Source organism: Tupaia chinensis, unplaced genomic scaffold (genome assembly GCF_000334495.1).
Source record: "Tupaia chinensis unplaced genomic scaffold, TupChi_1.0 Scaffold000088_1, whole genome shotgun sequence".
Lineage (NCBI taxonomy): Eukaryota > Metazoa > Chordata > Mammalia > Scandentia > Tupaiidae > Tupaia > Tupaia belangeri.
This window is the reverse complement of record NW_006159550.1, coordinates 6,287,115-6,307,462: the sequence shown is the minus strand read 5'-3', so window position 1 is coordinate 6,307,462 and position 20,348 is coordinate 6,287,115. Positions and strand designations below refer to the sequence as shown.

Below are 20,348 nucleotides of genomic sequence, written 5' to 3'. Positions count from 1 at the left end.
GGAAGACGGCATCTGCTCAGCTCACGGTGGCAGCCCCGCCACTACCCATGACACCTAGCCGCCGAGCGAATGCTCACAAGCAGCTTCGTGTAAACGAACATCCGAGCCCTGTGAACGCCCGACGCCAGGAGACCTGCTCGCGCCCCAGATGCAATACTGTGTACGCTCGTGTTCACAAAGCGACACGTCCACCAAATGGAGTACTACTCAACTATGAAATGTTTAAATAAACTGCAAAGGAATACATTGTCTGAGAGGAAAGAGGTCCACGACACGCCGAGGGAAAATAACCAGGTTACAAAATAATGCGCATCATGCTGGCTGCTTTGTAAAACGAAATCAAATAGGAAATGTGTTAAAGCATATGCATGAAGGGAATTCCTGATCCAAAACCAAACAAAACCATGATTACAGCAGTGAGCCCGGGATGCCTAACATGTGAGGTTTCACATCAATGGCAGGGAGCAGCAGCAGGGATAGCTCTGGTCTGGGCCAGCCGCGGGGGAGGCTGGTCTGTGCATCTAGGTAGGATTCGTGCGGACTGCAGTGGAAAGCAACTCCTCAAACTATTAAGGAGCTGATAAAAGCCGACGAACCGTTGGAGCCCTGCTCCTCGGGATAGGCATGACTTGCAGAAATGTTAACAGCATTCGGATTTAGGCTTAGTGCTTCCTCCAAGGCTCAGGGTTATTCAACTCTCCTGCTTCCACGTAAAGATGGGCTGGGCTGTGGCACAGGCCCTGGCCAGCCCATGGGCAGCCGGCGTGGAAAGGACCACTGGCCTAGCCCAGAGCGTGTCAGGTGGGGAGACAGAGAGAAACCAGTGGGGCCAGAAAGGAGGAAGGGGAATGCTTTCTGGCACTCCCTATTTCTGTGCAGGTGAAACTCAGATTTAATTCCTCTCAAAGACTCTTGGCTAGCAGTAAAGTTGATATTTTAAGGCAGGAAAACATGGAAAGTGAGAGAAGCATATGTTACGAAATTCTCTGTTCCAAAGGTGAGAGCTGGGCCAGCCCTGTGGCCGAGGTGTTGAGGGAGCCGGATTCCACGTGGCTGACCATGGCATAGACTCCTGCCCTGGAAGGGAGTACTGATGCCAGATGTGTGTGCACGTGCACACATGCGTGTGTGCATCCAAAATCCCAACAGGGTGGAGAAATGAAAGGACAGGGATTGCAACGTGACCATGCCCCATTGCAGGCACGGGGCTGTTCCTGCTCCTTCTGTCTCTGTCTCTCTCTGCTGAGCGTATGTGCCCTCTGGCAATTAAAAAAAGAAGGAAGGGTGCCAAGGTGAGAGCAGACACTGTCCCAGAGCCGTGCTGCCCAGCTGTTGATCTTTAGCAGCACTCACACCAAGGCCGGAGGGCATGACCTCAACTCTCTTGCGTGGAACCCATCGGCCAGTCTACAACCGGTTAGACATGCCCGTGACCAGGCACAGGTGATGGCCAGTTTCATGGGGAGAATCATGGTACTGGCTGCATTTCAGAAAATCTCTGAACCACAGCGGCTTTGGGGCTGGCGCCACCTGGGCAATCGCAGAATATTCTCCCAGAGGGACCCAGGACCTCACAGACACTTGTCTAGAGGGGGTGGGGAGAAGTCTAGAATGAGAATCCAAGTCTCTGGAGCCTTTACCACTCCATAAAGATGAACTACGGTCAGAATTTCCACGGCAGGGCAGGTCCAAACTGGGGAGAGGCCCATCGGGCGGCCTGGAAATTGAGCGGTCTGAGAAGCGCCTGCCGGAATCCACACTTCACAGATACTCCCTAGTGGGTCTGTGTGCAACCCAGTCCAGGAGCCACTGCGCTAAGTTACCCGAGACAGGCGACCAGAGAAACCCAAGGATTTCTATGAAAAAGAAAAAACTGCAAGTCATTCTCCTGACTCTCTGAGAAACTACATGGAAATATGCAATCATCAAGCACAAAATAGCTTCTCCGGGGGGAGGGGGTATGATTCACACTTCTAAAGATGCTCAGGCCACAGCTGCAGTCTGGTATGGCCAAGCTCTCGGGAAGCTGGATTCAGGGAAGCCTCCTTGGGCTTGTTGCTGGGATCCAGAACCGTACCCTGCTCCCTACAAGCAGGCCAGAGAGGTCTCTCTGGAAGGCAAGAAGCCAGAGAGACGGGGGCTGGCTGGCACTGGCCTGCAGGGAGCTGTACCTGAGAGCCTGGCTCCGAGACTAGGCAGCAGCACAGTGGCCTGGCTCCCTCTACGTCCTAGCGGCCGGGCGCACCTGCCTCCTGGGGAGGAGGCGCCTTTGCAGAAGTGCTGTGTACCAGCTGTCTGCGTCCTCTCTGGAGGCCCGCCCCAACGGGAGGCCACATCTATGCCAGTTAAAGTCAAACCCTATTTCCCATAGCAAGGAGGTAGGTAGGCAAAAAAGACACAAGGCCAGAGCTGTCTGCGGGCAGAGGGGCCTACAGTAACGGAGACAGCCACTGAGAACAGATCCAGCCTCCTTCCTGGGGAAGCACACTGTGGGTATCTTCTAATTCAGACTCAGCCTCCGTGGGCCTTCTCCTCCTCCAAGTTTCCCTGGGGAGGAGGAGGAGGCAGAGGGATGCAGAGAAGCCCTCTGGTATAACTCATCCTCACTCATTTTAGAAGAAAAAGCAATGCATTTGGGAGGTTTCAGGGTAAAATGCAAAGTTCATAAAAAATGTATTGATGTGTGAAGACTATTTCTGGAAGTGACCCTGAAGCAAACAGAAAGCCACCATGTTTATGCAACAAATGCTTATTAAATGTAGACTACACGGAAGGTCCTGGCAGGACGTTAGGATGGAAGGTGCGTTCCTCAAGGAGCCCGCCGTTGAGAGGAAGGCTGGGCATTAGACGAACACAATGAAGGCGTGGGCGGTGCTGCACAGCACTTAGGGGCACGCGGCCGCCAGCGGGCTGCATCTCTCGTCCGTCTGCCCCCCGTCTCCTCAAGCCCTCGAGTCTCAGGGCCTCATTTCTCCATGGGGATGCTGCAGAGCCGGCCAGTAACGTGCTCAGTGTGGACCTCGGGAACTGCTGTTTAGAAAGCATCCAATAAATAGCAGGACTGCTTTGCTTTATTTTGTTTTGTTTTTAAAATTCTTCCTATTCTCTTTAAATCAGCTAGTGGTTTGCGACTGAAGCCCCAGTGCCTGGGGCCGGGAGACCTGACTGCCATCTCCTCCCTGACCCACTCCCACCACTGCCAAGGGTCCACGCCCGAAGGCGGCAGGTTAAGGTAGGGAAGTACAAGGCCTTCTGGAGAGTTCTGCCCTCTGTGGCCCCCCAGCCACTCATTCTCCCTGGGAGAAAGCTGAGACTGAGAGGAGTGTCTGAGAGAAGTGAATTAGAGACTTCAGCTGTGAGCATGCTTCTGTTTTGTCTTGTTTGGGTTTTGTTATTTGTTTGTTTGACTTGTTATGTTTTAGTTTTAAAGCTACAGGTTAGGGCTAGTATGTGGCATGGTGGTTAAGGCAGTGGACTTCCACCTGGCAGACGGCAGTTCAAGTCCTGGACCTGGTGGCTTGCTTTCTCACTTTTTCTTTCTCTGTATTTCTGTTTCTCTGTTTCTCTGTCATGAGCACACATGTCCTATAGTCAATTAAAAAAAAAAAAAGAAAGATAATAATAAATAAAATACATATTTCTAAAAAAAAAAAAAAAAGGCCCCATTGGTTAGCATTTTAAAACCATCCCAGGGCAGGCTGAGACGGTTTCTGTGGTAAGAACCTCTTTCGGTGACCTTATCCTTTCTTCCATCGGTTTGAATCTTCCGGTGCCTGCTGGTACTTGCCCTCTGATTCGAGCTGCCTTCCACGTCAGTGTCCTACTTACCACTCACGGGCCGTGGACTGGCACTGTGGTCCTGCAGTAATGGCAACGGTGATTATCACGCGGGAAGAGACTGAGCACAAGCCCGGGTTTAGAGGAGACTGGCGTGCCTGAGGCTGGGGAGGGCGGTCTATGTCCTTTATATTTCTGGAGTGAGACTAGTGATGCTGGCACTGGGGTATCCTGACATCTGAGGCTTCACAGACGTTCATGCAAACGGCCTCCTTTGTCAGCGGGGATGCTGCTACTCTTGGATTTTTATTTTGTAGTGTTTCTCCTTCTATAAGAAGCAAATGTTCTGAACTTCTAGTTCTTCGTGTATCTAACCACTGGATTTTAGGCGAGCCACATGCACAGTGCTGTAAAAGACCAGAGGGAAGGTGGATCTGAGCTTCACCCATGCCCGGGCTCTGTGCACAGCACCCCTGACCTGGTGGGGAGACTCGGGCAGCCCAGAGGCTGTGGCAGCCCTCCACGGTGAGCAGAGGCGCCGAGCTCAGGGCTCAGAAGAACACGCCTTCCACGGTGGTCCTCACGCCACGGCAGCTGAGCCCCTTCCTTCTCTGTGGCCCCAGGGGTGCCTTCTGCAAGGCTGGGCTCCCAGCATCCTGTTCTCTCGAAGGCATTGGAAGCCAGAGTTAACCATGGTGGTTAAAGCACCTGGATCCCACATGGCCAACTATGTGGTTTGAGTCACTGACCCGGACTTGAAAAACATGCCAGGTGTATGTTTGTGCATGCCCAAAATCCCAAAGAGGGAGAAATGGAGGAGAAGGGATTGAGGTGTGACGATTCCCCATGGGAGGTGCTTTCCTGCTTTTCCTCCCTCTCCCTGTCTTTCTCTGGCAAAGCACACATGCCCTCTGACAAAATTTTAAAAAGACGGAGAGGAAAAAACAAATGTTTAAAATACTTATTTTGAATTTTTTCTTTAAGTCATGTTTTTAATAAAGATTTTTTGTGGTAATAAGAAACATATTTTTCAACAAAACATGACAATATGTGTGGATGTGGAGCGAGAATAAGTAATAAAGCAAAATGTTAACATAATAGGTGAGCCTGGGTTAAAGGTAAATGTGAATGAGCTCTTCGGACTTTATGGCCAGAAATGATTTTTTGGGGGCTGGCAGGTGGTGTGGTGGTGAAGGTGCTGCACTCCCACATAGCTGACCACAATTCGAGTCCTGGACCTGGCAGCTTGCTTTCTTACTTTCTCTCTCTCTCTTCTTGCTGTCTCTTCTGGTGAGCACTTGTGCCCTATAGCGAATTAAATAATGATAATGATAAAGAAATAATTCTTTTAAAAAGTTTTTGCAAAAAAAGAAATACATATTTATTCTTATTCTTTTTCCATTGCTACGGTTTATAAATTCTTTCTCACAAATTCTTGCCTCATTTTTCAAATGAGCGCTAGACTTGTTCCGTGAAGTTTCTGCCATGACGCCCATGAACTGGTTCACTGGACGCGTGGTAAGCCTGGACACTAACTTGGAGTAACTTACGCTTCTTCACCATGCTAATGCGCTCCTACTAGGAATAAAGCATTTTGCTTGTTTATTTAATTGAAATTTCTATTGTATATTTTAGGAAAGTTTTATAGTTTTGTTCACCAAAGTTCAAGATGTGTTCCAGTTCCATTGGGATTAGCTCCGAGGCAGTTTACATCTTCAGTGCTACTGCTAAAATAATCCTTTTCTTCCATTTCATAATTAACTAATTACCGCTGACACGTGGGAGAGCTACTAAGTTTTGTTTACTCCCATCTAGCCGCTCCTCTAAATTACATTCATCCTAACAGCTTTTCCTTTGTTTTGTTTTTCCCCCTAAGGGTTTCTAGATAGAAAGCCTTATTGTCTATAATTTAAAATACTTTATTTCTATCAGTGAACTCTACTTCTATTTGCTTATTCCAGATCAAGAGGAAATAATAACAGCAAATACCAACAGCTTATAGTGCCCTGCTCTAGTTCCGGTTTTTAATGTAAAAGCTGTTTTCCTCATTTTAAGGATGATGTTGGCTTGTTGCTTTACAGTAGTTTTTTAAAGAATTATTTATTTAACTTTACTGATGTAATTACTTATTTTTTTAATTTGACCTAAGAGAGACAGAGTGAGAGAGAGGGGGAGAGGGAAATAGAGAGATAGTGAGATAGTGAGAGAGAGAAAGAGAGTGAGAAAGCAAGCTGCCAGGTCTGGGACTTGAATCACAGTCGGCCATGTGGGAGCCCAGCGCCCTTAACCACCACACCATGTGCTGGCCTGTAGCTTTGTTAATGATAATAAAAATATCCATTATCTTTAACAAACGATAGCAAATATTATCAAATACTATTTTGGCATCATTGCATGGAAATTTACATTGGCACTTGGATTTCACATTGCACTTACTCATGTGAGCAGAGCGCTGATCTGTGCTCTGTCATGGAGCTCCTTTTGTTTTTCTGGGCCAAACAAATATTTGAGCCAAATTCACGGCTTACTACGAGCAAGTAGAAGAGCTTCTATAACATGCACCTGCAAACACCTGTCTGTCATATTTTTTTCTTCTATTTGCCCTTGTTTTTATCATTTATTATTATTAGTTTTTATCATCTTCAAGCCTTCCTATAAAACACGTAGACTTTTAGGAGAAATGGGGGCAGAAATTAAAAGGAAAAAAAAGACAAGAGTTAATAAACAGTGGAAGTTTAACAAGACAGACAGGACAGCATGCTACAGGAATTTCAAAAAGTGTAGGATGGCCCCCATAGCTGAGAGAGGGCAAATCGGGGCAGTCACCCTAAGCTGACATTGGAGAGGAACTGGAAGAGAGTGTGTGTGTATGCGTGTGTGTGTGTGTGTGTGTGTGTGCGCGCGCGCGCGCGTGCACCAGACAGGGGTTCCCTGCATAGCAGTCCTCCTGCCTCTGCCTCCCAAGCAGCTGGAACCACAGGTGCCAACCACCATGCAAGCTTTTTAGGGTCGGCTGGGAATGAACCCAGTCGGCCGAGCAGCAGCGCCCTGCCGAGTTCCTGGGGCTGGGCCGGGAAGTTTCTACCTGGCAGCAGGAGACAGTGAGAGTCTGCATCCTTGCAACACGTCTGTATCTCTCCTGTTAGGCCGAGCGAATCTGCAAGGCTCATCTCTCCACGTATAACCCACCCTCTGTAAGAGACAGGAGGCACAGATGCTGCTTGGAGCCGGCTACGTATGCTTTCAGAAATAATGTAGAGGAGAAAGTCCTAAAAACTTCTAGGATAAATATATTTTGCCCATTTATACTTGAGATGTGCTCAATACAGTCTGCTTTTAAACTGCTATGCTTAATTTCAAGCAGCCATCACTTCTTGTCTTTGCATGTCACTGTGCTGCTCACAGAAATACCTGAGGTGGGGCCTTTACAAAGGAAAGAGAGGTCTAGTCACAAAACTCGTGATTTGGGGAGATGGCCAATCGAGGGCAGCATGGGAGGGTGGAAGGCAGAACTCGGAGCAGGGCAGAGCAGAGCTGGTCTGTATCCAGGGACTTCTGCCTGCCCCACTTCCTCCTCACACACAGGCCAGAACCCAACCACCAATCCCTCGGGGCCCTACCCTAGGACATCAGCACCCCCAAAGGCCCGCCCTGGACACCATGAAGGAATTAACTTTCATTTAACACCCTTACAACACGATCAAGTCCCAGCCCATGAATTTTTAGGGGACATCCCAATTCAAAACACAAACTTTTGTTCAAGCATGAACGCGTTCACGGCGGAGATGGACAGTCCAGCACAATGTCCAAGACACCTACGAGCACTGCCTTCTGGGACACAACCGCAGAGCTGCCTGTCGTTACAGGGCCACGGAGCGCACAGGGCTGGCTCTGCTCCGAGACACGCCTCACCGCTCAGGCTGTGCATTCCACAGTCGACGTTATTTCCTGCCCAAACAGAGCACTTCACAGTCCCCAAATATGTCCCCTGCGTGTCCTTACCCGAGTCTCAGAAGAGGGGGATGATGAGGTCAGGACAGCGATACAGATGGGGAGACTGAGGGGCAATCCTAAGATGAACCATCGTGGCCAAAGCCCACACGTCACTCCTGCCCATGGCTCAGGCTTCTGATCCGAATGCCAGTCCTGCATGGGGTCCTCCTGCCTGTGAGGACACTGAGAAACCCGGCTGCCGACTTCATACTCTTCCAAACCACCACCTCCCAAAGACTCCCTCTACGAGGATTTCCATACTCCCTCCTACGAGGATTTCCACTCAGGCCAGAGGTAGAGGTAACCTTCGAAAGCCAGATCCAGGCTTCAGAGCATCTGGTTTCCCTGACTACTCTCCACTGAGGGAGAGACAGAACAGGAAAGCACAAGAGAATATAAAACTTCGAGGCAGAAACGAGATCCGAGTCTTCCACCTCTTTGGAACCAGGGCCTGAGCTACCATAATATTAGGAGAGAAAAGGTCCTTAGTACCTTAATTGTCAAAGCCCATTTTCCCCAGCTTTCTTTAGCCAGAATGTTCTGACAGAGAACGGAAGTGATGGATGGCACTTCTCGAGGCACGGAAGCACCGGCGTCCCGGGGTAAGTGTCTATTCTAATTGCTGCGGCACTGCAGAGTCCTTCAGAGTGCCCAGCTGTTACGGTTACCTGCTAAAACAGGTGTCTGGGTGATGAATTGCACGAGGGGCTCCGCTCAGCACCACGTGTGCGTTCTCATAAATATCACAGCGGAAGACAAAGGAAGGAAATGGGAAACATTTTCCCAGTGTGCACTGGAGGCTCTTTCTCCTTTATCTTTTCAACAGAGAAGTAGTTATGACATTTTAATCTAATTACAAGTGGCCAAACAGGTGGACGTGGAAGAACTAGTTCAGAGAAATCGAAAGGTTTCAGTCACAAATGGACGTCCACTCTGCTTCTCAAATACACCGAGAACAGCCCACTGTGAAAGTGATACGGAGGAAGTGCAGATATCCATTTGCTAAAAGGAAGGAATACGGTGGCCCTGGCTTCTCGGTGAGGAGAAAGAAACGCATTATAATCAAACCCCAATTTCCATTTTCCTGCAACCTTTGATACTGCTACTTTAAAGAAAGAGTGCACGTCCCCAATTTCCAGTGAAGACAAAATGACAGAGGGATGTAATCTAACTTGAATTTGTTATAGTTTCCTGTATCAGCAGAGAAAGTGCAGAAAAGGCTTTCAAAGTAGAGAAATAGAATTAAGAGTTCCAAGTGGTTATTTTCTCCACTGTAGCAGAACTCCAGTTCTGTAGCTCCCAGTACCGTGCAGTCATGAGCTCGGGGGGGGCTGGTCTCAACTCCAGGCGAGGTGGTGGGTATAACTGGCATGTCCTCTGGGTGGCCCCACCCCATGAACGATGGCTGAGTGGGCACAGGCCACGGTATCAATCAATGAGACAGGAGAGAAAGTTTGCAGAAAGGCTTCTGGAAACACTTGCACATGACTGAGAGAGATCCATGAAGAGATGGCCCTTGTTCCTCTCCGCCTGTGGAAGCAGCCGCCATCTTGCTACCAGCAGAACAGAAGGACGGAAAGAAGTCAGTCCTTGACGGTCCTGCTGCACGCTCACGGTCACTGGCCCGTGGCCCTCTGGACTCTCGGCTTACGCAGTGTGTGCTATTCTTGCATAGGCCGCTTTGAGCTGGGATTTCTCTTACTTTTAGCTGAGAGCACCTTACCTGGTGTGTTGTCAGGGCCGGGGCTGAGGAGAGGTAAGCTTGTCCCTGGTCCTAGCCCTCACATTATCATGCACACAAGTTCTTGTCCCACTCCCAAAGCAAGACGGTTCTAGAGTTTTACGTTATGCGATGGATGGGACATTTCTTCTTTGAATCCTTCTGTGGTTTCCACTGTCTTTAAGGTAAAGTACTAATTCCTCTGTACAGCAAATGCACATGATCCTACATGAGCTCCCTCTGTCAACATCTCCACTTGTCTGCTCCCTCAAACGCTGTGCTTTAACTGCTTAGAACGAGGATCCTCTGAACCTGCAGGTGTCTTTGCCCACAGTGTCTCCCTGCCGGGAATTTGCAACAGCCGCCCCCACTGCCGACACGGCCATGTCTGCCTGGTTAGTGCTCCTCAGTTTCGTCATCCCTAACACAGGAGTGCCTCCTCTTCCCCAACAGCCCTTCTGGGACTCCCCTTCCCCAGACATGCCCAGCTCCCCACAAACAGAAAGCAACAAATGTTGCCTCCCAGAGACATCAGCAGGGCTTCGATGTAATGTTACACATGGAGAAATGTTTTATAATCCCTTGTTTAGGAGGAGTCTTAGTGTTATCTATGAGCTCCCTGAGGATGGAAATCCTTGTCTTTAGTAACTAGTAAGATCCCGACTCACAGAGAAGCCGTGCTCTACTTACTGAAGAAATGAAGGGATGAATGAGTGGGGAAAGGCACTGCCCCAGGGCTCCCTGGCACTGGAATGTAACTGGGTAAGGTGCTACATATTCCGAAGGTAAGTAACCCATTTGTATTGGAAATAAAACTCTTCACTCATCAACAATTTTTCTTTCTTTTGGGGCCAGCGCTATAATAACAAAAACAACAGCTGCCCCTGCTCTCTGTTAGGAGCTGGATACCTCCTGAAGGACTTCACACTTCAGTGATCCCCTGTGGACTTGTCTGTGTTAAGTGTCCCCTCCTGCAAGGGCATCACCCCACGTACCACCCACTTGCACACAAAGGTCCCTCTGCTTTGAAGACTCAAAGAACGCCCTCTACTGCATTCTTGTTCTTCTACCTGGAGCTGCCAATTGGACAACCCGGACTATGGCACTGCAGGTGCAGAAGTCGACTTTTTCATGATTTTATTTTTTAGAGGTTTTTGCTATAGGGCGCATGCACTCGCCAAAAAGACAGAGAGAGACAGAGAGACAGAAAGCGAGAAATCACCCCCAGAGGGGATGGCCATGCCGCAATCCCTTCTCCTCCATTCTCCTCTCAGGATCTTGGGCACGCATGCACACACGCCGGTGCGAGTTTAAGCCACCAAGTCCAGGACTTGAACCGCAGTTGACTACATGGGAGTCCAGCAACACAGCCATTACGCTAACTACTGGTCCCTTTTTTCATGATTTTTTAAACTAAAACTAAGAGAAAACATGTTTTGCTCACATACGAGCCTTATGAAAATCAGCAGATTAAAAAGAACAATTTTGACTAATTTGTAGAAGTGATGACAAAAAGTTCTCCAGTCCCTCTGCAACAGAAGCTAGAGCTTCCTGCCTCACTCAGCCTGCAGTTTGCTCGAAAAGATAAGATTCCATCACTTGAGAAAGCCGTCCACCTTCCCGCTAAAGCAACACCCAAGATCTCACGTAAGCCTCCCACCAACCCAGTGCAGCAGTGTACACTCTAGATGAGGAATGAGAGCACAGAGGAGGCAGGTATATTCCCAAAGCGTCCAAGTAGTGGCTAGACTGGGGTTCAAAGATGGGCCATTCAGAGGCCAAAACGCCACCGGTCCGCTTTCCTGTCCCTTTCTACACTGGTTTTGGGCAGCAGACACCAGCATGAGCTCTGGGATCTGAGACAGCACGCAGTCAGGAAAAGCCTTCCCTTCATTAATAAACATAGACCGTATTGATCGTGATTAACTCCTGGGGGTGTGACAGACTTCAATTAAATAAACTTGACAAAGTGCTCTGAGAATGTAAACAGACATTATTTTAGGCCACACTATTAGAGAGAACATTTGCCTCTTGCAATGTCAATAATAGGGAAGCAGAAAAATAATACTGTTTTTAAAAAACAATCTTAAAATATCTGGACATAAACATTTGGCATCAGTAATTTAATTGAACATTAATATGTTTGCTTTAGATACCAAAATAAAATTGGTATTTCAGAAGTGAGTTTCCTCAAGAGATTAAAATAAAAATAAAAAGACAAACCACTGCCAGAAAATCGAATCTCTCTACTTTTGTAAATATCTTTTTTGCCATCAGTTAGACTTTTAATTGACTACTTCTTTAGTCTCAGCATTTGCTTCCCGAATTAAAGTGACCATGGTCTTCAAGGTCAATTGTTAATACAAATTTGAAAAGTGCTGAGAGCCATGAATTTAGGAATGGAGAAAATAGACACATACGAACTAAAAGCAGATGCATTTGTATGTGAAACTAACTTTCCTCAAAAGAAATAGACATAGTTCCTTCAACATAAGGATATATTCAGATTTTTTTCATGTTAAGTAACTTATTTAACATGGCAATGAGCAAAATGCAATCCATTAAAAAGCAATTTTCCTCTTACCACAGGGTATTTTATCATTTGATGTCTAGCATTCAATCAGAATGTAGCAATCCTTTAATATTTTATGAGCTGAAAACAACTTGGTTGGGCATGTAGACTTCAGAAACGTGAATGGTTTTTGTAAGCTTTGAAAAATGTCCAGATTGGCCTTTGAAGCTGATGGCAAGCCACAGGTCAAAGTCATAACTTACATGTGGGCTGGCACTGTGGCCTGGTGGTTCAAGCAGCTGGATCCCCCATGGCCAGCTGTGCGGTTCTCAAACCCCAAGGTTTGAGAAACACATCAGGTGTACGGGTGCATGCCCAAAACCCCAAAAAAGGGAGAGATGGAGAAGAAGGAATCCCGGCATGTGCAAACCCATGGGAGGACACTCTCTTGTTCTCTCTGTCTCCTTTCAGTGAGGGCAAACTCCCTCTAGGAAAAAAACACACACACAGACACACACACACACACACACACACACACACACACAGACACACACTGTATTTGTGTGTCTGTTTTTAAGAGAGATTTTTGCCATAGGGCACATGTGCTTGCCAGGAAAACAGAGACAGACAGACAGTAAGCAAGAAATCACCCCCCAGGGGGGATGGCCATGTCACAATCTCTTCTCCTCCATTCTTCATTCTTCTCTTGGGATCTTGGGCATGCATGCACATGTACCCAGCATGTTTTAAGCCGGGTCTGGGACTCAAAGCACAGTTGACTATGTTGGAGTCCAGCAATGTAACTATTATGCCAACTGTTGGTCACCAACACACATTAAATTTTTTAAATTTATTTATTTTTTTTATTATTCATGCATTAGATTGCTATACATCATTTAGATTGTGAATAGACTTTACCCAGCATGATATATACCTCAATCTAGCCCAGTTGAGACCACCACACACATCCTCGTCAACAGATAACAAACCTTATCTGTGTCCCACAAGTGTCTTAACTCTCCATTCCCCCCCAAATTTCCTATGTTCTTTCCCTCCCACACTCTCTTTCTACTTTGTCTCTAGTGTCCATTACAATTTTTAATACTTTTATGTTCTCCAGTCTTTCAGTCTCTACCATAGAGTGTGGACAGTTGGTATATGTTAAATGGAGACATACAATGTCTCTCTTTCATAGCCTGACTTGCCTCACTCAGCAACAAATCTCCCATATTCGTCCAATTTCTATCAAATTCCAGGGCCTTATTAGTTTTTATGACTGAATAGTATTCCATGGAGTATATGTGCCACAGTTTTTCAATCCATTCATCTGTTTGTGGACATTTGGATTGGTTCCATGTCTTAGCAATTGTGAATAATGCTGCAATGAAAATAGTTGTGCAAGCACTTTTCTGACTGAGTGCTCTCCTGTCCTTTGGGTAGATACCCAGGAGTGGAATTGCTGGATCATATGATAGTTTTATTTGAAGGTCTTTGAGGATTTGCTAAAGCCACCCTGTACAAGAAGACTGGAGTAGGTGGCATCTCACTTCCTGACCCCAAAATATATTACAAAGCTGTGATTATCAAGACAGCATGGTACTGGCACAAAAATAGACGAGGACCAATGGAACACAGTAGAGACCCTAGAAATAACCCCCAAAACATACAGCCAACTCATCTTTGACAAAGGGTACCAGTCAATCCAGTGGGAAAAGGGAAACCTCTTTAGCAAATTGTATTGGAAAAACTGGGTATCCACCTGCAGAAAGATGAATCTGAACCCCTATCTGTCACCATTAACAAAAGTCAACTCAAAGTGGATCAAAGATCTAAACCTAAGACTGCAAACTATAAAACTACTGGTGGAAAACACCGGAGAAACTCTGGGAGACATTGGGGTAGGCAAAGACCTCTTAAGCAAGACCCCCAAAGCACAGGCAATTATAACCCCTATTAGAGAGGAGGAATGACATCAGATTAAGGAGTTTATGCACAGCAAAGGACACTGTAATTAGTGTGAATCGACAACCCTTGGAATGGGAGAGAATTTTTGTTAACTGTGCCACATATTAAATTTAAAACTATCAAAACATTTTTAAAAATATAATTTAGAACAGAAAATGGGTGTTTATTTTAAAATACAGTAACATAACCCATGGCTAAATTTATCAGTCCTAGCTGCTCTTACACTTTCTCAACTGTCAGCAGTTTTGTGCTCCTGGGGGCAGGGCCATATCTGGTTCACCTTTCCGCCCAAAGCACTCATCATGGCTCCTGGGAAATGCAAGTGCTCAAAACCTTTCATTGAACCAGTGAATGAACATATTTGTCATCTTAGATGGACAGGAACTGCCCTGACAACGCCAGGCTCCCGTCACTCAATGTCAGTTCTGCTGCAGAATTCTGGCCTGACTGGGTGCTGAGGGAGCTGTGCAGCAGGTGAGGGCCTTCTCTCCACTAGAAAACAGAAGGTAAAACAGTCAAAGTGAAAAAAAAAATCTGTGGCTCCTCCCAGGATTGCTGAAGAGCTGGCCCTCATCTCCATTCTGTTATCTCAGTCCATAAAAATGGGGTTCTGTGCAGCTCCTGGATGGACTACCAGATCCTCAAAAGGTCAGCATGGCCACTGTACCCATGTAGGTCAGACCTGACCCAACTCCCTGCTGTGCACCTACCTCATTCCCCAGCACAGAGCAGACCCTCCCCAAATGAGGACTGCTGCGCAGGTTCTGTCCTGCGGCTCCCCTCTGACCTCCCTGTGAGGCCCCATGGACTTGGATGCCAGTCCACCTCTGGCGTGCCTGCCTGCCTGAGTTTTCCCTGCCTGTGCACACCCCAGAACTTGGCCAACTTCTCCAAGTGAGTCTCTCCAGGCTCTTATCTGCTCCCAAGGGGGTTCTCTCACTAATCCCACTGCAATTTCCAAACAAACACAACTGCTCAGGTTGTCACCCAAATACTAGCACTCTATTCCTAGAGGGACAGTGTGGGGCTGGAGGAGCCCCTCTGCACCCAGAGCTCTCGTCCCATGCTGCGTCACTGGTGTGCACTGCCTTTAGATGACGGACACTTTGGTCGGGCAAAGGACAAGAGCCGAAAACCAGGTATGGCACGTCAGGGCACCGAGAGTCGGTCTGCGGCTGCCATGGAGAAGAGAGGGCACAGCCGCGGCACGTCATTGGGAAGGGTGGAAAGGAAGGGACAAGGAGAGGGTGAGGGCGGGGGACAATAATTCAGATGCAGAAATACCAGCCTTGCAAAACACTCCTCTTGTTTACTGACACTCTCAGGTGGCCTCCACATGCGTTTTAGCAAGTGACTTTCGACAACTTCCTCCATGAAATGGAGAGAAACAAGAAGTAGCCAGAGTTACCAGGTGGAGGAATCTGGCAGGGGCTGTTTGATTTAGGAGTTACAGTCTCAAGCTGAATAAACAGGAAACATTGCTGCGGACTGAAATAGCAACGCTAGTCTCATCGGGGAGTAGGAAGGAAAACTTAAGTCAAGAGTCCATGGAAGACCCAGCCATGGTGGTGTGTGGTGCTAAGATGCTGTGTCGCATAGGCTGGGATCACAGGTTCAATTCCCACTTCAGCTTAAAGGCTGGGCACAGTAGTGGGTACCTGGACCCCCAGCGACTCAGGAAGGCTGCGACAAGAGGACCCTGAGCTCGCAGTTGGCCTGGGGTGACACAGTAAGCCCCAGTCTGAAAGAGCCAGGTGTAGTGGGGCCCTCCCGGAGCCCTCGCTGGGAGGCTGAGGTAAGAGGATCTTGACAGGGATCTTTAAACAATAAATAGAAAGATCCACGCAAACCGAAGTGTGTGTGTGTGTGTGTGTGTGTGTGTGTGTGTGTGTGTGTGTGGTTTTTTATTGTTTTATTTTTCTAGATGGGATCTCTCTGTATTGTGATCCGTTTGCCTCAGCCTGACTCCAGGCCTGTGCACCCTGCCTGTGGAACCAGACCCTGGCTCCCACGTGGCTTGAGCCTGTGGACAGCAGAAGCAGCGCTCTCTACCACAGCTGGGCCGAAACGGAAATCTCACATTTGGTGAGCAGCGAGCCAGAGTAGATGCACAGAGCCCTTGCGGGTTCGGCTGCTGTCATTCTAGTGCACAAATGCCGACCGGAGCTCCAGGGCAAGGGCACTCATGGCAGCTTCATGTCACTGTCCCCTTCACTCGACCTCACCGGGGGGCTTCCAGGTCTCCTGTCTGTTTCCTCCTTTCCGAGCACTAACTTTCCTGGGTTATCCCAGCAGCACGTCCAGCGCCGCTCCACAGGAAGCATAGCTCATTTCCCATTCAGTCATCGGATCCCTTCCCATGAATCATTTCAGAACATTATTTTAAGCTCTTGGGAAGTAACCGAATAGTAATGCTTTCACAATAAGACCAAAACCCCCACCATTTTTCCAGGATAAATAGCCTTCTTTGACGCTCATGTTCTTAAGCGTACGAGGGAAGATTTACAGGTGAGCCAGCTCTAGGACATGGCAGGAAAAGAAGCCAGGCCCTTCAGCAGCTCGGCCCAGATATCAGTGGGGCAGATTAAATCATGCCCCGTGGACCAAAGCCAAGTTACACCAATGAGCACAGGCAAGGAATCACCGTCCTCTCCTCTTCTGGGTATCCTCTCGTAAATTTCGTAATAGAAGGAAGAAAAGAGCACAGAGTATATCAGGGACCACATTTTTCATTTCAGCTCCCCATTTCTTCAATAATGACTTCATTCTCAGAGGTAGCGCAGCAACAGAATCACTGGGAGCAAGAGAATTTCATTAAGGTCCTCAATTTTTCTTCATAGAGATAAATTATTTTGAAAGAAAGAAAAGAATAGGATCTACTGGTAGGTTATAAACTGGGATGGTAGAAAGGAAAGCCATAGATCACTTGCCTAAGCAGAGGCCAGGCTGTCTTAAGACAGACTCATTTTCATGTCTGAAACTCAAGCCACAGTATCTGCAGATTTCTGCATTCCTAGAGGTTTTAATGACGTTCATTTTCAAAGCAGCCATGCAGCAAAACATTGGAAACTTGAACCAAAGACCACTGAGTCCACAGTGAGGCCTGTGTGAGGCTCTAGACTCTCCAGGAGCTCTTGCAGGGGAAGGCGTCTGACTCCGGAGCTGCCCCCACTGAGCTTCCCGCCCCCGGAAACGCTACTTACGCAGCTCGCCGACCTTCAGGATCTCACACAGCATCTTGGTCAGCTCTATACTGCTGCGGCCAAAGGGGCATTCGTGCTTATCTTCCCGGCTACTGTTCTCAAGCACAATCTGTGGTGGGAAACGGAACACGTCAGGGAGGGAATCCACCTGCTGGAACATCAAGAACACTGGCTCCACTCTAACAAAGAGACCGAATCCAGATCTGTAAATGAAGACCCCTGGGACCAGGATTAAGTAGTAAGCGAAATACCTAAGGCCCAAATCCTCATGTTCCCAGGTCTCCTACAACCCTCCTCAAACCTGTAAGGAGGTTGTTTACTTTTTGGTTTTGACGTACAAAGAAGAACCCACGAGAACTTTCCAAAAAGAATATATAGAGACTTTCTACTTAAGTAACAGGACTGCTCTCTTGTCCTCCCAGCACTGTCTTCCTACATTCTCTTCAGGGAGCACAGATCCTGGGCTGGTGGTTCCTTCTTGGAAAGAGCTGGCTGGAAATTCCACCTAAATTCCTTCTCCTGCCAAGTAGGGAGGCCATTGCTGAAGTCTCAGAAAGGCCCCTTGTGTCTTCCATCTCTCCATGATCTGTCTGAGCACAAGAGTCCTCTTAGACTTGGCCGAGTCACCGTCTTCCCCCCAAGCCAGTCCTTTCTGGCTCTAACTGGGAATTCCAGTTTGGGAAAGCAGGAGTGGAGTGGGAGGAACTGGATTCCCACTGATCTGTGAATCTTGTTTCTCTTTTAACATTTTAGTATCTGACACTCAGATCAAGGGGCTTCCTTGATGGATGATGGGGAAACAAACTGAACAGAAGATAAAGGAAAGGAGACAGGTAGCTTCCAGCAGGCTCCTCCGCCAGCTCCCAGCCCAGGCCCTTGCATCTCACATTAACACACTATTAACATTTCATGAGCGCATCAATAATTAATGGGGACGTGATCTACATACACAGTAGATGGAATTACTGTGGCCAATAAATGCTCAGAAACATTTCCAAGGCACAGTTTAGTAGCAGGCTCTAAATTAAGTAGTGATTTAAGTAATCAATATGTAAATCAGCTTGGAGAAGCTCTTCTCTGTTCTTTAATGCACCATCCATCTTACCATATTTACCTACCAGAAGAGAAAGAAACCCTCCTTGACTGGCTTCTGAAGTCAACGCAGACACAAATATTTAAACTCACTTGTACAAGTTTTAAGGTCAGCATTCTTACAGGAATATTTTGGAAAAGACTCTAGCTTTGAATGCTGCTTATTAGATATTACTGTCATGATAATTCTTTTTCAAAATTTTCTTTCTTTCTCTCATGAAAAAGAGAGATAAACAGGTGGACAGAGAGATAGGCACCCCCAACCGGGTCTTCATGCCAGCCCAGGCGGCCAGACCACGGACACCCGTGCATACACCTGGTGTGCACGGAGAGTTCCCGGGACACAGAGGCAGCACCTTCCCATGAGGGCCCGTCACCACACTGCTGAGCCACACAACTCAGCGAGAAAGGTAAGTCATCAGCACACAGGTTTTGCTTTTGTTTTTATTCACGCTGACATGGCTGTATTCAATCCTGACATCCCGGCGTTAACCATATCCACCTGAGATACTTAGAGAGGCTTCATTTGGAAATAGCAAGACATGTTTTCATCTTTAATTTTCTCACTCTTCAGTTTGCAGTGCAAACATGCCAGAAGAGAGATCACAATGAATGAAGTAGTAAAACCTGCAGTGATCGCTTACCTTCTAACGGGCCATACACCAAAAGAAGAAAAAAAAAACAAAGAATTGGGCTGTTGGAAAAGTCATGACACAGTTTTGCATAGAAAAACACAGAAAAATACATCATGACTTTTCAGCTGACCCAATACAAACTGGTTATCTGTGCAATTGTAAATGTAAATTTTAATGTCTTATGGATTAAAGGGCATATTTACATGTTCTCTATCAGCTGGTTCCAACAAGTCCACAGAACTGACAAGGCAGCTCTTGTTACTGTCTTACGAACATTGACACAGAGACAACTTGCTTAGGTCCTAGCTAGCCGATGTTGGTCCCGAAGTTCAACACTCAAGGTTTTCAGTGACCACACCTCTTTCTGCCCCTTTATAGTTTACAATTTGACTTCACAAAATATTGCCAGGAAACCCAATGGATGTCATGTCTACGATGGCCATGGGAACTTTCGTCAATTTCCCGTCTCCCTGAAGCACGTCTGTAGATCCCAGACTCTGCTGGACAAAGCTCTACGGTTCTCTCGCATCTCATTCATCCTCTGAAGATTGACAGTTCCCCAGGGTGAGTGACCAAAGCTGCTGGAAGACCCCACAGGTGGTATTTCCATGAGTTCTGGCCTCCACACCGAATGCTCTGGGTTTCTTTTCTTTCTCCCCTTGTGCAAATCAGGACTCTACTTACCCTGAGCATGAGGACTCAGTGCTGAGAAAGGGCCAGCCATGCTCACGAACCCATCCCATTTCTGGCTCCAGGGACCTCCCTTGCCCTCTCCCCTCAGCACACGGCTGACATACTCGGCTGCTGTCTCTCACATGCCCTCTCCCCTTCTTTGTTGATGCTCTCCCCTTTGGGGCAGGTCTGATCCTTTCTGCACCTCTTGTAGCCAGCCCTGAGCAAGCCTTGAGGCCTTCCGCCATCCCCTCATTTGATGGGATCTCCTCTCCACTCAATCTTTCCATGTTGCTGTGACTCTAACCTAGGGTCTGACAAAGGACAGTGGTCTCCTCGCAGGTCACTGAGGACAGGGCCAGAAGTCAGACTGTGCTCTGTGCAGAGAAGGGAAGGCTCAGGATCTGCATCATCTTGATTCTGACACCAAGCTGCTTCAGAAGCACCACCAGGGACAGACTCGGGACAAAGCTGCCATGACTGGAATGGCTCTGCAGAGGCATCGCATCTCTGTGAGATGTGGTGACAGACTAACACCCCTTCAAGGGACTGGGGAGCAGATCAACTCGCATGGCGAAGGCAAAGCGCCTACAAAGGTTTCCCGGAGTTGTGTCTATGACCCCTTACTGCCTGCTCTCTTCCAAGACTGGAGTGGCCCTTGGCCAACATTTCACGTATCACTTCTACCAGCAACTAGGCCAAAATCTTGTGCAGCAGGACTGCTTCTCTGACTGTGGGTCTCGCGAGCCAATGAAAGCCAGTCAGAGGCCTCCTCATTG

The 20,348-nt window shown here is 47.6% G+C and overlaps 1 protein-coding gene across 3 annotated transcripts in view; it reads right to left on the bottom strand.

Moving 5' to 3' along the window:
- The window catches only part of ELMO1 (engulfment and cell motility 1), a 514,794-nt gene that overhangs the window by 260,003 nt on the left and 234,443 nt on the right, over positions 1 to 20,348 (bottom strand). For all 3 annotated transcript variants that reach the window (XM_006143011.3, XM_027769765.1, XM_027769766.1), the window contains one exon: positions 17,171 to 17,279. In XM_006143011.3, coding sequence (XP_006143073.1) covers positions 17,171 to 17,279 — 109 coding nt within the window. The remainder of the gene's footprint in view (positions 1 to 17,170; positions 17,280 to 20,348) is intronic.